Source organism: Heloderma suspectum, chromosome 2 (assembly GCF_057233095.1).
Source record: "Heloderma suspectum isolate Gila_16-S chromosome 2, 16-S_ref, whole genome shotgun sequence".
NCBI classification, from domain to species: Eukaryota; Metazoa; Chordata; class Lepidosauria; order Squamata; family Helodermatidae; genus Heloderma; species Heloderma suspectum.
Window position 1 is genome coordinate 216531824 of NC_139459.1, and position 16922 is coordinate 216548745.

General features: G+C 43.3%; 1 protein-coding gene across 7 annotated transcripts in view; it reads left to right on the top strand.

The window, feature by feature from the left end:
- SPAG9 (sperm associated antigen 9) overlaps window positions 1-16922 on the top strand; it is a 109019-nt gene that overhangs the window by 67937 nt on the left and 24160 nt on the right. For all 7 annotated transcript variants that reach the window (XM_084837923.1, XM_084837924.1, XM_084837925.1 and 4 more), the window contains 7 exons: window positions 2540-2713; window positions 3967-4096; window positions 12050-12145; window positions 12514-12681; window positions 13691-13862; window positions 15536-15760; window positions 16629-16824. In XM_084837923.1, coding sequence (XP_084694049.1) covers window positions 2540-2713; window positions 3967-4096; window positions 12050-12145; window positions 12514-12681; window positions 13691-13862; window positions 15536-15760; window positions 16629-16824 — 1161 coding nt within the window. The remainder of the gene's footprint in view (window positions 1-2539; window positions 2714-3966; window positions 4097-12049; window positions 12146-12513; window positions 12682-13690; window positions 13863-15535; window positions 15761-16628; window positions 16825-16922) is intronic.

The following is a 16922-nucleotide window of genomic DNA, read 5'->3' on the forward strand; positions in this document are numbered from 1 at the left end:
GACAGCCATTTTGCTTTCTTGCATTTCCGTTTCTTTGGGATGGATTGAGTTGCTGCCTCCTGAACAATGTTACGGACCTCCGTCCATAGTTCCTCAGGCACTCTGTCTATCAGGTCTAATCCCTGAAATCCATTCCTCACCTCCACTGTATATTCATAAGGGATATGATTTAGATCATACCTGAATGGTTTAGTGGTTTTCCCTACGTTCTTCAATTTCAGCCGAAATTTTGCAAGAAGCAGCTCATGATCTGAGCCACAGTCAGCTCCAGGTCTTGTTTTTACTGACTGTATGGAGCTTCTCCATCTTTGGCTGCAAAGTACATAATCTGATTTCGATATTGACCATCTGGTGATGTCCATGTGTAGAGTCGCCTCTTGTGCTGTTGGAAAAGAGTGTTTGCTATGATCAGTATGTTCTCTTGGCAAAACTCTATTAGCCTTTGTCCTGCTTCATTTGGTACACCAAGGCCATGCTTGCCTGTTACCCCGGTGATTTCTTGACTTCCTACTTTAGCATTCCAATCCCCTATGATGAAAAGGACATCTTTTTTTGGTGTTAGTTCTAGAAGGTGTTGTAGGTCTTCATACAACTGATGAACCTCAGCTTCTTCGGCCTCAGTGGTTGGGGCATAGACTTGAATTACTGTGATGTTGAATGGTTTGCCTTGGATTCGTACTGAGATCATTCTATCATTTTTGAGATTGTACCCCAGTACTGCTTTTCCCACCCTTTTGTTGACTATGAGTGCTACTCCATTTCTTCTAAGGGATTCTTGCCCACAGTAGTAGATATAATGGTCACCTGAATTGAATTCGCCCATGCCTGTCCATTTTAGTTTGCTGATTCCCAAGATGTCGATGTTCAGTCTTGCCATCTCATTTTTGACCACCTCTAGCTTACCTTGATTCATTGATCTGACATTCCAGGTTCCTAAACAATATTGTTCTTTACAGCATCAGACTTTCTTTTCACCACCAGACACATCCACAGCTGAATGTCCTTTCAGCTTTGGCCCAGCTGCTTCACTCTTTCTGGCACTACTTGGAAATTCCCTCTGCTCTTCCCCAGGAGTATATTGGACACCTTCCGACCTGAGGGTCTCATCTTCCAGCGTCGTATCTTTTAGCCTTGTAATAGGTTCCATGGGGTTTTCTTGGCAAGAATACTGGAGTGGGTTGCCATTTCCTTCTCCAGTGGACCACATTTTGTCAGAACTCTCTGCCATGACCTGTCCGTCTTGGGTGGCCCTGCACGGCATAGCTTATGGCTTCACTGAGTTACGCAAGCCCCTTCGCCACAACAAGGCAGTGATCCATAAAGGGGTCATGAGGTGCTAATTTATGCTTAATATTCTGACTATTACTAAAGCTGAATGTACATGAGACATTGCTTGAAAGTCCTGTGTGTTTTCAAGGCATTTACTTTATTTTATTTTCTGCAGCGAATGACATAGGAATATTTTGTCACCTCTCCAGCTGATGAAAGTGGATTGGGCTAGTAAATTTGCAGGACTTTGCTTCTAAGTTGCTGGATCACTAAGATTTGGATCCTGCAAGATTGTGTTTCTCTTAGCTTTATTGCTGCTCACATTCTAAACCAGTGTTGTCCATCCTTGCCTTCTGCGTGGGGAAACTGAATATATTGGGGCTATGAATCCTCCATATCTGGACTGATCTGGACTCCATATCATAGTCTTGTAGTCTAGTAAGCTTGCACTCTGTGGCATATACGTCATATTTTGATGAATGGGAAGTGGTTTGAGCAAACTAGCTTTGTTATAAGGATTGTTATCTTGTAAGGTTAGCTGTCATTATCCCCGTATTATAAATGGGGTTGAGACAGAGAGTTTCTTGCTTAGGGGCAGTTACTGAGCCCTATGGCATGAGTGATTTACAATACATATAGGTCATGCTTTTAACCACTGCAGTGCACCAACTCTGATATTTATCAGGGGGTGTGTACCTATACACATTAGAAAGATTGATTTATTAGCATATAAATAATATGCTACAATGTAAAATAATACATTACATTGCTTTGGACACTGAATCAGTGAGTGGTGTTCTCCAAATTATGATAGCATTAATGACTTCAGTGGTAGAAAATTGGTATATGTAAAACATTTCAAGTTCTCAGGTGCTAAAAGTCTAATTTCTAGGAGCTAGCACCACCTTTTTGATGCCAGCCCTGTATTCATATAGAAACTTGTCTACATTTTTAACACCACATTTTTAGACACCTTGCCATTCTACAGCCCTTGCACATTAATGTCCAGTCTCTCTTTCTACATTGTTGGCTTGGAAGTGCATGAAATAATTCTAATGAGTGTTATAAACATGTGCTACTATTCTGGCACTTTAGCTGTGCTGGGCAGTTCATGGCTGTTGTGTTTGGGCCCATTCCTTTCCTGCTACTCATCCTTACTCCACTGCTTTGAGTAGGGCAGTGTGCAAAGTGCCATATGTACATACGAAGCCATGATAATCAAGTTTGGTGCACTTATGTACTCACCTGCTTCTGCTTTTTTTGTCTCCAGTTTTAGCAGGTTATTCAGCTCCTCAGGCAACACTGCTAAGAAACCAGAACCACCAGTTAATGTTAAGTACAATGCACCAACTTCACACATTACTCCATCAGTCAAGAAAAGAAGCAGCACTTTATCTCAGCTACCAAGTGACAAATCAAAAGCCTTTGATTTCCTCAGCGAAGAGTAAGGCTTCTTTTGTTTATAGAATAAAAATGTACAGGCAGATATTTATAAAACTGATCAAATATATCAGGGGTAGCATGTATATTTATTTATTCGTTTCATTTCTATACTGCCCAATAGCCAAAGCTCACAAAAATTATATGGAGTATAGAAGTCAAGGTATCAAAATTGGCTCTGGAGTGATTCAACTTTGTAGTGGATGAGCATCAGAATAACAGATTGTGGTCAAATGTTGGCTGCTAGATTTTTGTGACTTTGTCATGTTTGCTGTGTCATCAATGAATGTGTGTGGCACAAATTGCTCCTGTGAAAGTACCCTAATTTGTAAGATTAAGCAGTGTCCTTGCCCCCTTTATGACACTGAAATGCAAAATGCCCCATGACAGTCATAATGCACACACTAAAGTATAACGTCCTCTGCTGTGCTACTTGAGTCTGGGGGAAAATGTTTTTGGCATTTCTGCACCGTCTTTCTTTTCTTTGACAATATTTTCATTCATAGCGTATAGTCTGCATGTGTTTTGCCCAGGGAGCTCTTTTTTGTTGAAGGGAGGCCACAAACAGCCAGGGTATTCTATTTTGTAAATGCAGCCCTAAATAACTCAGCTCCTTGTAGTTGCAGCATTAACTGTGTTTGCAGTGTTTGCCTAAGTTTGACTCATGTTTGTAGGTATAGCCTTTATGATGGAAAGAGACACAACTCCTTCCCACCCCCCATGCCACCACATTTCTTCACTTGCTGAGATATTTGTACAAACAAGCGGTGCCATTTTTTGAGTTTTTAAAAGTTGTTTGGAGGTGGTGCACTTCCTTGCAAACTTTCAAATGCCTCTAGTTCAATTTTCCTCCGGGCTCAACAGGGAGTGTCACTGTCCTCTGTCCAGGGAGGGGTAGAAGGCACCCTGGCCACCACCATATCCTGGGCTTTTAGCATCAGCAGCATGCCATGCCAGAGAGCCATGCTGTTTGAAAAAGCTTAGAAATATTGCTCTGACAACTTCTTTAATGTATTTTCAGCAACAGAGAATACAAAGGTAGTTTACAGAAGTATCCTAGAAGCTAGCTGAAGTTGGTGTGGTGTTCACTCAAAGTCATCTACATTTCACTTACCTGTTAATTTTTGAAGGACACTTTTTTTTAACCTATGCCAAAGCTGCGTAACTTTGAAAAGTTGCATTTGAACAAATAGGAATTGGAATGAAAGAGAATGACTTGGAACAACAACAGCAAAAATATATTTTCCTTCTGGCCAGGTCTGAGGCTAGTCTTGCCTCACGCAGAGAGCAGAAGAGAGAACAGTATCGCCAAGTGAAAGCACATGTTCAGAAGGAGGACGGTAGAGTGCAAGCTTTTGGTTGGAGTCTTCCTCAGAAATATAAACAGGTATTGTTTTGGCTAATTAAAAATGTCCTTAGACTTCCTGACAAAGCAGAGGTGTTGTATGTTGTCACCTGTTCTTTATTGTTCTTGTGTCCTTTTAGCATTTTCATTTACAGACCCAAACATGGAAAATATGGTTAAAGATTTGTGTGGAGAATTGTTATGGCCATAAATGGCATTACACAAATCAGTATACAGACGGAAGGAGCAATCCTATGGGGATAGGTGGCCGCCTCCAAACTCAGAGGCGACCGCCTATCCAATGAACGGTGGGAGGAGCATGGAGGGGATCGTCTTCTCCGTGTTCCAGCTGCTCTGCATTTGCGGCTAGATGGCCGATTTCGGCTGTCTAGCTGTGGGACATTGGAGCATGGGGTGGGGAGGCCAGACATCACATAGGAAGTATCGTACCGGCACTTCTGCACTCCCCACCCTGCCTCCGGGAACACCCCCTCTTGCCCCGCTCCACACTGCTCTTACGAGCGGGAGCATGGGGAGGATCCGCGCTACCTACGACGTGGCGGGGGAGGGGTGGGGAGGGGGTTCCTGGAAACCGACCAATCCTACAGCCGCCTAGCCGCTGTTTAGCAGCCATAGGATTGCGCCCTGAGACACTATGCTAAGTCAAACAAAACCAAAGAAACCAAGTACTATATAAAACCAATGTCTATGAAAAACTAAAATGCCATTGAAAAGGTTACAAATTATTTTCAAAGCATAGCAGAAAACTAACATTATTTCCTTAAGAGTGCAAAGGTGTTTAGCACTGTATTTCTTAATTCTGAAGCTACTGCTGAAAAGGCCATGGGTCCTTTAGAAGTCTTGCCTCCTGTGGCAATGAAACCCTGAGCAGGGCTCCATAGAACAGATAGCATTTTTAGGGGAGAGATGTTACATGTTTGCAGGAAGCACGGTTAAGAGCTGAAGATACTTCCTAAGATACGCAAGAACAATGGTCCAAGAGTGGTAATCGTATAGCTGTCATGTTTACTTTAAATATGAAGTATGGAAATGTTCTAAGCTGGGAACTCAGTTTATGAAGTCAGCATTTTCCCCTTTAAAACACACATGCAGCTGTTCAGAAAGGAACTAGCAATAAAATGTTACTGAACTGTAGGAAGAGTGGGTGGCCACATGTTCAGACTTCTTTATAATGGAATGTTCTTACTGCACAGTTTTTGAAGTTTGGAAAACACATGCATTAACTTGCATAGTCTGTATGTAAAATATTTTGAGAAATGTACAGATCATAGTCTCTCTCTCTCTCTCTTTTGCTTTGTATTTGTTAACTGCTGTGAAAGCCTACTATTGGCTAGTCTGGTGGGATAGATTTCTTAAAATAAAACACTATCCCTGTGCACAGAAGGAAATCTTCAGTTTCTTTGGCTTATTATTTTAAAAAGTGGATTTGTGATTTCCCACCCCCTCTTGCAGTCTGGTTGCTTCTCATATCTATCAAACACCAAAGATGTGCTTGTGGCAAATTGTCCTGTCGAACAAGGATGGAACTTGTGTCCCTCCAGATGTTGGAATTCAGCTCCCATAATGATTGACCATTGGTTCTGCTGGCTGGGGCTGATGGAGTCCAAGAACATCTGGTGGGCCACAGGTCCCCCCCCCCCCGAAGGATACCAGAATTTTTTTTGACGCAAAGTAAATAATTTCTCTCTGTTTGCTGTGAGAAGGCATCAAACAGTGGATTAACTCATCCTACCACCCAGGAAAGGTAAGGATCATGTGACATAGATTTTAGTAGTGGACTTAGTGCTGCAAGACTCCTACTTTGTTTTTTTGCCTGCTTTCGCTCAGGACAGAGCTCTGCTGCCTTGCCTCTACTCTTCTCAGGGTTTTTTCCTCTACATCCTAGCTACTGTCATTCACTTACTTTATCTTGATCCACATCTCTCCTCAGTATTTTTAAGCTTCTTTGTGTTTTTTGAAAAAAAAAAAAAAGTACCATCATCATTTATTTCTTTATTTAAAATAGTCTTACCCAACTTGGTGCCCTCCAGATATTTTGGACTTCAACTCCCATCAGTGCCAGGTAGCAGGGCCAGTGGTCAGTAATGCTGGGAATTGTAGCCCAAAATGTCTGGAGGTTGAGAAGGCTGATTTAAGAGACTTATAGGGCACCTTTTAGAGGAAACAAAATAAAATAATAAGAATAAAATACAAAATTTTAACATTAAATCCAGCTAGCACCATCTACACAATGGCACCCAGTAAACTGCCTCAATTATAGGCCAAGGTGAAAAGGTACATCTTTCGGGGCTGCTTGAAGGCCTGTAATGATGGCACCCGCCTAGTGGACAGGGGGCCACTGCAGAGAAGGCCCTGTCCCTCGTGACTGCCAACCTAATTATTGCTCTTTCAGGTGGGCATACAAGCAGGTCCTCTGATTCTGATTTCAGGAGTGTGGACATGCTGGTATGAGTGAAGGCGGTCCTTCAAATAAACTGGACTCACACCATTTCGGGCTTTAAAGGCCAATACCATCATTTTAAATTGGGTGAGGAAATTCACTGGCAACCAGTGAAGTTGGTACAATATAGGTGTCACATGATCCTTACACCTATCAGTATTGAAGTGGGCACATTTTGTATCAGTTGCAATTTCTGAACTGTATTTAAAGGCAGCCCTCCATAGAATGTGTTACAGTAATCCAGCCTGGATATGACTGGAGCCTGGATAAGTGAAGCAAGACCCATGCTTTCCAGAGAGGGTTGCCTTTGGCGTATCAGCCTAAGCTCATAGATTGCACTCCTGGTCCCCACTGCCACCTCAGCTTCCCCAGTTAGTGTTGTGTCCAGGAGAATTCCCAAATGGCATACTTGGCCCTTCAGGGGGAGTGCAACTCAGTTTAGGACCAGTTGCAAGCCTCTGTCCAGAGTAATTGGTTTCCCTGCCCGCAATACTGCCATCTTGTCTGGATTACGTTTCAGCTTGTTTGCCCTCATCCATCTCAAAACAGCCTTCAGACACCAGTTCAATAGTTCCACAGCCTCTCTGAGATGAGTAGATGGAAATAAAAGGTAGAGCTGGAGTCCCCCAGTACCGCCTTCTGAGACCAATCCTGCAGGAAGTACTGAAACTACTGCAACACCATGCCTCCCAAGCTACTGTTGTCTCTCTTCTCCTACTCTGCTTGTGGTTCTGATGGGAAAACAAAATGTTTCCAAGCTGCAAACAAAAACAAACAAACAAACAAACAGACTATGTCTATGTCATGAGAAAACAAAAGCAAACTACTCCAGCCACTGTGGGGTGGGGGTGGGGGGCAGTCTGGCATTTGTTCCCTGACTTTCCTCCCTTTACCACCAAACAAGGTGCCATCTTGGGATGATGAGATTAGATGCATTTCCAATTCTGACCACCAGATGGCAGTGCCTAACAGAAAACGAGACTAGCATTTCCATTTCTCAAATGTAGGGATGTATGAAAAATTCACTTCAGTTTGTTTTTGATCAGGATTTACCCAATTCATACCTTCCGGACTGAACACAGACTTGGATGCAATCTGCAGTTGAATACCATACATTTCCGAGCTTGCAGTGTGGTTCACGTACCCCCCCAAAATGGGCGCAACAACACGCGTACATTTGAAAAATGTGTATGAAAAATGCACACTTTTGAAAAATGTGGACACATTTGCTTTAATCAATGGGAGAAAAATGCATACATTTTAAAGATGTGGGCAATTGATGTGTACATTTGAAAAAATACCCAGGAAAACGCATGCATTTTCATGCGAAAAGAAAAAACAACTCTTGCAGTCTGATATGGACTTCAGTCAGAACAACAAGTAGAATTCGGAAAACTCTGAAGAACTCAAGTTATGCTAATTCGCACATCCATGCTCAGACAGCTGGAAAACAGATTTTTCAAGTTGCTTCTCCAATCTTTCCCAAGCCCCCAACAATCAAGTTCTACTTCTAATGAGGCTGGCACAATGAGTTTTCCATCATTTACTCTGGAGGATCTGTTTATTCAAAAAAATTAAACAAGCGGTAATTAGTGACTTAGCTGATGGGTTTCTACTGCAAAACGAGACCAGACATTCCCATAATGAGGCATGAGGGAACCTTCCTAAAACCCTCCTCCCCACTCAAGGCAAAAAGGGGGAAAGGTCCCAAATCCAAGTCATCTTCTAAGTCCAAGGCTCCAACTAAACCATCTAGGACAGTCTTTACCCTCTTATCAGAGCAGTCTGCCTGTGAGTCTCCTGACCATTGTCAGCCTCTCTTACCATTGGGCATGCTGCCTACTCATCATAAAACCTCGTCCCATAAGGTGCAAGAGGAAGATAATGTGTCCATTAGATCCCTTGCATGTTCTCATTCTCTACCTAAAGGATCATCACCACCCTTGATCCATCAGACAAAGAAAATGGGGAGAGATCTGAGTAGAGTCCGATAGACGGAACACCTAATTCCAGACTGTTCAATACCAATAATTTTCTGCCTTTACTCCTTAAAACCATGTCTTCTCTAGATCTGCAAGCAGCTCCCCAGCAATCACAACCCCAGCAGTGCATCCGTGTCCCCCAAATCCAAGACGCCCTATGAGAGAAGTTCTTTTTCTGTCTTCCTTTGACAAGGTAGCTAAATTGGAATGGGCAATTGCCTTCCAGAGCAAAAAAGCCACTAATATCACCCAGATACTCTATTCACTCTCTAAGCCAGCACTGGAGGACCTAAAGGTACCTCTTTGTAGATGTACCTGTGGCAGCCTTGTTGTGGGAGTCATCATTCCTGAGAATGGTGGCATCCCACTCAAAGATCTTGGAGAAAGGAAATCCGACCTAGTCGTCAAGAAAGCCCATGGGGGCATTGGCTCTTAGAGACTCCTTCACCTCCTGAGTTTTTGCCAGAGCAGCCTTCTAGCCTTCCAGAAGATCTCATCCAAAATAAAGGGCTCAGGCCGTTCTTCATAGAACAGTGCTAAAATTGATCAAGACCTATTCCTTTGTAGTTGATGCCTCACTGGATTCTGACCAGTTCTCAGCCAGAGCAGTAGCAGCAACCAGTATAGCCAGGTGATCTATTTGGTTCTGTCACTAGAATGTGGAGGCTGCTTCCCAGTCTATTTAACCATTGTTCCCTTTATAAGGGCACCTGCCTTTAGGAGAGGAGGCACTTAAGGATGTCCTTGTAGAAACGAAAGGCAAGTGTAAGGCTGTGTTCTCCCAAAAAGAGGAGATAAGAGGAAACCTAGATGTAGCAATCCCGTGGTCTAGAACCAGATTCCTTGTCAGTACACAAGGTGCTATCTCTGTCAGATCAGGAACCTCCCAGGCTTCCAGAGGAGACCATCAGCAATTGATGCCAGCACCACCCCCAGTCAGAAGAAGGCTACAGCTATTCCTCCATACCTGGGAGGCCTTGACCACAGACCTCTGAATGCTAAATACTATCAGGGAAAGTTGTTATATAGATTTCCAGAAGGTAGCCATGTTAGTCTATTGCAGCAAAAGCAACAGATTAACGGGCCTCTTAAAGACTAACACATATATTCTGGCGTAAGCTTTTGTGGATGAAGATCAGAGCGGAACAAGGCATGCAGTCAACCTTGTAGCCCGCTACTGACCACAAAGACTGGTGCTCAGAGATCCTGCACGTGGCAGAGGCAGATCTGTGGTTCCTGCCCATGGTACCAGACCTTCTGACCTGGGGGCCATAGTCCACCCAGATCCTAGATGGCCATGTATAGCTGCCTGGCATCTAAAAGGCATGCCTTCCTGAAACTAAGATACCCAGAAGAGGTAGTCCAGACCCCGTTGTCTTCTGCGGAACATCAACTATTTTCATATATGAAACTACTTGGGAGGTGTTTGTTAGATGGTGCAGGCACAAAGCAATTAACTAGACTGGAGCACTGGGCAGAAAACAACAGAATGAAATTTAATAGGGATAAATGCCACGTTCTACACCTAGGAAAAAGAAACCAAATGCACAGTTACAAGATGCGGGATATGTGGCTCAACCACACTACAAGCGAGAAGGATCTTGGAATTGTTGTTGATCACAAGCTGAATATGAGCCGACAATGTGATGTGGCTGCAAAAAAAGCCAATGCTATTTTGGACTGCATTAATAGAAGCATAGCTTCCAAATCCCAGGAAGTACTAGTTCTCCTCTACTCAGCACTGGTTAGGCCTCATCTGGAGTACTGTGTTCAGTTCTGGGCACCGCACCTTAAGAAGGATGCAGACAAGCTGGAGGAAATTCAGAGGAGGGCAACAAAGATGATCAGGGGACTGGAAATAAGGCCCTATGAGGAGAGACTGAAAGAACTGGGCATGTTTAGCCTTGAGAAGAGAAGACGGAGGGGAGATAGGATAGCGCTCTTCAAGTACTTGAAAGGTTGTCACAGAGAGGAAGGCCAGGATCTCGATTGTCCCAGAATGCAAGACACGGAATAATGGGCTCAAGTTACAGGAAGCCAGATTCCGGCTGGACATCAGGAGAAACTTCCTGACTGTTAGAGCAATACGACAATGCTACCAATTACCCAGGGAGGCGGTGGGCTCTACCACACTGGAGGCATTCAAGACGAGGCTGGACAGCCATCTGTCGGGGATGCTCTGACTTGGATTCCTGCATTGAGCAGGGGTTGGACTCGATGGCCTTGTAGGCCCCTTCCAACTCTACTGTTCTGTGATTCTATGAATTACAAGATTGTGAGCATTAAAGAGTTCCTTCAAATCCAACTCCTTGGTGCTCTCCTCAGTCCTATCCAAGACAGGCCTGAGACCGCTCAGTTCACATCTGTAGCTGAAGGGTCAATCCTTAGCCCTCCTATGGGACACAGGTTCCCCTCATGGAGCTTACAGGTATTCCTCAAGGCCCTGGCCAAACCTCCATTTGAACCTCTGAAGACTGTATTGCTAAGGATCCTCTCACTTAAGGTGGCTTTCCTTTTGGTGATTACATCAGCCAAAAGGATATCAGAACTGAGCGTACTCTCCACCATAGGCCACCTATATTCCATGAAGACAGATTAATCCTCCACCCTGATCCTTTCTTTATACCAGAAGTAAACACTTTCACAGGTCTCAAGAACTTAATCTATCCTCATTTTTCCATAAGCCCTCTCACCTGTCCAAGCAGGCCTGGCATAAGCTGGAGGGACTCTTATGCAAGACTTACTTCCATTGCACAAAATCTTGCAGACACATGGACACCTTATTCAATTCCTTTCATCCTACCTCCTTAGGGGGAAAAGTCTCACACTCTGCTATTGACATGTATTGCCACACCATATGAGACGTAGTACTTACTTACACCACGCCACATCACAGCTCATTCTATCAGAGCAGCAGCCACAGCTGCAGCCTTCTTTGCTGACACACTCCTCGCAGATATACGCAAGGCCACCACGTGGAACACACCAAACACTTTCATCAAATGCTGCAGATGGTACTCCTTTGCCTCTGCAGATGCAGCCTTTAGAATAAGTGTGCTTCAGCATGTTCTTCCTCCCTCATGGTTCCAGCCGCTCTTACCCCCACCCTATGGATTAGCTCAGCTTGTGCATATCCCACCGTTGGATGCTTCCTCTCACCAAATGGAGAAGGGAACATTTGGTCATTAGCATGAAGGTTCCTTTCGGTTTGTGTGACAGAGGCATCCGAACCACAAGCTAACTAATCAAATGGCTGGCACTAAATATTTATAGCTGGATGGTATACCTAAACCAACACCTCCTTCCCTGTGCTCCAGCTTGTGGGGGTCTTTGCTTTTTCCCTTTCTCTTTCTCTCTCTAATGGATTCCTCAGGTTATACTCTGCCTTAGGCTCAGGAACTTGTGGAGTCTCACAGCACTAAGCCTAGTATTAGAATCTAAATCACCTGATACCTCCCTTTCCTGGCTGGGGGGTTTCGTGTGTCTCTGTTAAACCAAACCAGAGGGACCTTCATGTAAGGATGTAATTTTCCATCCTTTTCCACTTTTTAGGTTGTAAATGGTGGCGGTCAGGGTGATAACAAGATGAAGAACTTACCTGTGCCTGTTTACCTGAGACCACTTGATGAAAAGGATACATCCATGAAGGTAGATCTGTTTTCCTTTCCTCTATCTTCCTCTTTAAAAAACATAACAAAAAAGGTTAACTAGAGTTGTGAATTTTAAATCAGGCCTAACTTTCTGCATGGGCAAATTATATTCCCTTTATGGGAAGTCCTTCTCGGTTCTGAGCCATGCCTAATTTAGTTACACTTGTAGGTTAATACTTTTTTTTAAAGAATCTCTGATTCTTAAATACAGATAAATGTATTTCCCGAAACGCCTATGCAATACAGCTGCTCTAAAAACATTGTTGTCTTGGTTAATTATGTCCCATGGACACTTATTTTCATAAAATCAAATACCCTGTTTTTTACCAAAGGATTTTTTAAAATAAAGTTTCCTTGATATTTAAGCTGTGGTGTGCGGTAGGAGTGAACTTATCAGGAGGGAAGACGAGAGATGGAGGTTCAGTGGTTGGTGCCAGCGTGTTCTACAATGACGTCGCCGCCGTAGATGTGGACAGCAGCAAGCAGAGAAGCGCATCTCAGAGCAGTTTGGATAGATTAGATCAAGAACTTAAGGTGAGATCAAAGATACTGTCAAAATGTGAACCACGTTAAAAGCCTTGTTAATGTTTCAGTTAAATGGAAGACTTCAGTATTGTGTTCGTAATTTAAAATAAAAGTATTTAATTTATGGTCATGAATTTAAACAAGTATCGGCACTGGCTTGACTGTTCTCAAAGCTTCATTCAATCTAAATAGTGTAATGTTCTAGCACAAAATGTGTTGCACAGGATCCTAGTCTTTGGCTCAGGCATAATTTGCACTAGTTCTCCCCCCCGCCCCCCCGCCCCTGCCCAAAAACACCTGTATAGTTCTGGGTGCCATAATAACTTGGCTGAAGGAGATGGAGTATGCCTGGTAGGTAGCGGAAAAGCAAGAAAGCATCATTGCCGTGCCTTCGATCCTTGGTGCACCCAAACAGGATCAACAACTTGCTGACACTTGGGCTACATAGGCTGTGGCTGATAGTTTTGAGAAGAGCCTGACAGTCTGCTGTGGGGTCCATCACACTAGCTTGCTGTCAAGTCATAGGACCACTTCCTGCGTTACTTGCCGAACCATTGATTCACCCGCTTTCACAACATCTTGTCGCATTGGGTCACTCCTGTCAGCTTCTAGGTTCCACAAGAAGCGTATGTACGTAGTTCCAACCCTTTGTACTGGTCAAGTAGACTGGACAAGAAAACAAATGTCTATGTATGCGAAATTGCTTGACTGTGAAGGTGTGACCCATTTCCCCCCAGAAATGCCGCGTCTGTTCAGTTTAGTTTGTGAAAGTATGTTTTGACTGAAATTTTGCATGGTTATGAAAATCATGTGGGCAATATTACACGTGAAACAACCTGCTTAATTAACAGGTAATTCTGGTTGCTTGTACAAATGGATATTTTCCATTTTGGTCTGCGTTTGTAGCGAACACATCTGGCACCATAAAAAAGGAGGTGGATATAGCACACTTTAATATTACACCATCTGTTACGTAGCAATACATTTACATTGGTCGGTCTTGGTTTTCCCTATACAGGACCAGCAGAAAGAGCTGAAAAATCAGGAAGAACTATCAAGCCTCGTTTGGATCTGTACTAGTACCCACTCTGCTACAAAAGTTATCATTGTAGATGCTAACCAGCCAGGAAACATCCTAGACAGTTTCATTGTTTGCAATTCTCATGTACTTTGTATAGCTAGTGTGCCAGGTAAGAGTCGCAGAGTAGCGGTTATCTGAGTTAACACAGATTTGTTTCCACCTGTTATGGAGATGCCGGGCACCTTCTTCTATTGAATTCAGCTGGGCAGAGGGCCATTTCAGGTGGCCATAAGGTTTAAATTGTCCATTGGCGTATCTCTTGGCTAGGTCAGTTCTGCTACATAAGATGTAACTTGCTCTGTAAAGTGAAAAAAAACATCCATTTAGTGGCTGAACTTTTGAAAGAAGCCAGCGGTTGCTCTTACAGCTCAGAAGAGAGCATTGACAAAGAGGTCTACTTTATTCTCTTTGCGAGCCTTGGCATTATGACATTGTTCTTACATACGGAGTCATTTCTCTGTGGACCAGATGGCTGAAGCCTTAATTCTATTAAAGCATGTGCTGTAAATTATTTCTAAGAACTAAACATGAAAACCCAGGTTGGCCACAGATGTGTCATCACCATACCAACACTTGAATACTTTGCTGTCAGATATGCTGCTTTACAGCCTGATCCTATACACATCCACTCGGAAGTAAGCTCAGAAGTAAGAATAGGGATGTGGGGAAATCAGTTTGCATTTTGTTAAGAAATTAATCACATTTGCACTTCCACATCAACATGTGAACCTAGATGCAGTTACGGTTTGGTAATTGCAGTTCTCAGGATTTGCAGTGCAGTTCTCTGAATAAAGAGGTGCATACAAAAATGCATATATATATGGAAGAAAATGTACAAAAAGCATTACATAAAGTAAACCTTGCAAAAATACATATATTAGACAACGTATACCAAAAATGCATATAGTAAGAGATATGTGCACAAAAACGCAGAAGAATTTTCATGCAGACTTCAAAAAAACTTATCGCAACTGATATGGAGAAGGGATAGAATGAAATGAGGATTGGAAAAATAAGAAATGAGAGGAATCAAAATTGATAGATTTTTGGTTTCTACCATCGAAATCAGTGGGACTTACACACTTAACCTGGGAGTATAGGATTGCAACCTTAGTTGCGTTCACTGTTTTCAGTTGAGTCATAGTAACTAGGCAAGTAAAGTTAAATACTTGAGGATTAGAAACAATCCTTTGTATCTCTGCAAACTAAGAATGAATTGCTTTGGGCAATATCTGAACTGCCCTTGCAGTAGCGGGAACAGCCACTAGCGCAACAGGAACCTAGTGCTTCCTAGAGCAGCCAGAAACTAACCGAAACTAGCATTTGCGGCACAGAACAAGTCAGCCGAACTTGCAGAAGGGAGCTCCATTGACCTGTCCCATTCTGGGAACGCTAGTTTTGGTTAGTTTCCTGGGCTGTTGTAGGAAGTACTAGCTTCCTGTTGCACTAGTGGTCATTCCCACTAGCACAACCAAATGAGTGCTGGTGGTAGACTGCCAGCTTTGGATACTGCCTGTTGTTTGTACCTTTTATATCAAACCAACCATGCATGTAGCTGTTACTTTTTCCAAATGCCTGGTTTCTGGATTCACATCTATCTTGAATACTTCACTGAGAGTTCTGCAGGGCAAGCTATGTGAATCATGCTTTGGTTCTCATCATTTTTATTTGGTTCATATATTACAAATTGTAAACTAGCTTGCAATGATCCCCCACCCCAAAAGAGCACTGAGTTGTTAGCTACATCCAAGATACTGAATGATATTTCATATTTTCTTTCAGGGGCTCGGGAAACTGACTATCCTACAGGAGAAGAAGGCTCACAAGAACCAGATTCGGGTGTGGTGGACAAGTCATCCTTGTCTGGCAGCATGAATAGCAACAGTTCAGCAGAAACAGATAGTCTGTTAGGAGGAATCACAGTAGTTGGTTGTACAGCAGAAGGTATTATAGGACCTTCTACCCACAGTGCCAATGGTGCCTCCCCTGAGACAAATAAACAGCCAGGTATTGAAAACATTCACAATCCCACCCACCCCCATGTGGCTTGATGTAGCCTAGAAAACTGCTGAGTCATTACTAACACAGTATTCAGTTTATTAGCCATTAGTAAATACTGCTTGAATTCCTCAAGTAGAATCATGTTCCTGGCGGCCACTGGAATTCTCCTTTCTCCAGTCTCAGGATTGGTGTGTGTGAAAGGGGAAAATACCATACCCCTGCATTCTATAAGAGGTGTGGAATTTCCAGTGGGGCAGGACCAGCCTGGCCGCTTTATTAGCTGCTGGCAGTAGCTAATAGACATGGCACGGTGTGCGTGTGTGTGTTAGACAGACATGATGGGTAGGTGGCGGAGGGGAGACAGACACGGCGGGGGGAGGGCGGCAAGGGTGGCTCTCACACTGATTTTTCTTTTTGCCAAGGTGGCTCTCACTTGAAGAATAGTAAAGAGCATTGCACTAGTAAATTCCTAAAGAGAGCATTATCAATTTCTTAAACAAAGACTCTTCTTTCTTATATATTCAGGGCATGAAAAAGTACATCACTAGCAGCAGATAGCAACTTGCTTATCGCCCATTTGAGCTTAACAAAGAAGCATGTGGATTTTTTAGAGGAGACAGTGTCTTATTTGCAGTAGGGATGGAGCAGGCATGCAGCGATGCTGCATAGCGAACAGATGACAAAGGCTAATTCTGCTGCTTGGCTCCTCTACATGCCTTAGTTTACATATGGCTGCTTAGTAAAGGAAACAGAAAGGAATGTTGGAAGAAGCTGAGGATAGAGTAATTAGCGTACATATATGCATGGATGCTTCATAGCAGCAGGGAGCTGAGTGATCGTTCAAGTTCACCTGTCATTGAAACATTTACTTCAGATGTTGCAGCTGAAAATGATGCAGTAGATGAGAATGTTCAGACAGCAGAAGAAGCAACCGAGGCAACAGAAGTCAATGCTGGCTCTGGAGAAGAAGTAGCAGATATTGCACAGACTGGAGTTTACACAGAGCATGTCTTCACAGATCCTTTGGGAGTCCAAGATACTGTAGAGGGTTCTCCAGCATTCCAGCCCAGGTATGCCTGGTTTTGTATTAACAAGGTGAAGTGGTTGTTCAAGACAGAAATAGCTTACACTGCTTTTCTATTAGAAATGTTTTACCTCTGCTTTGTAT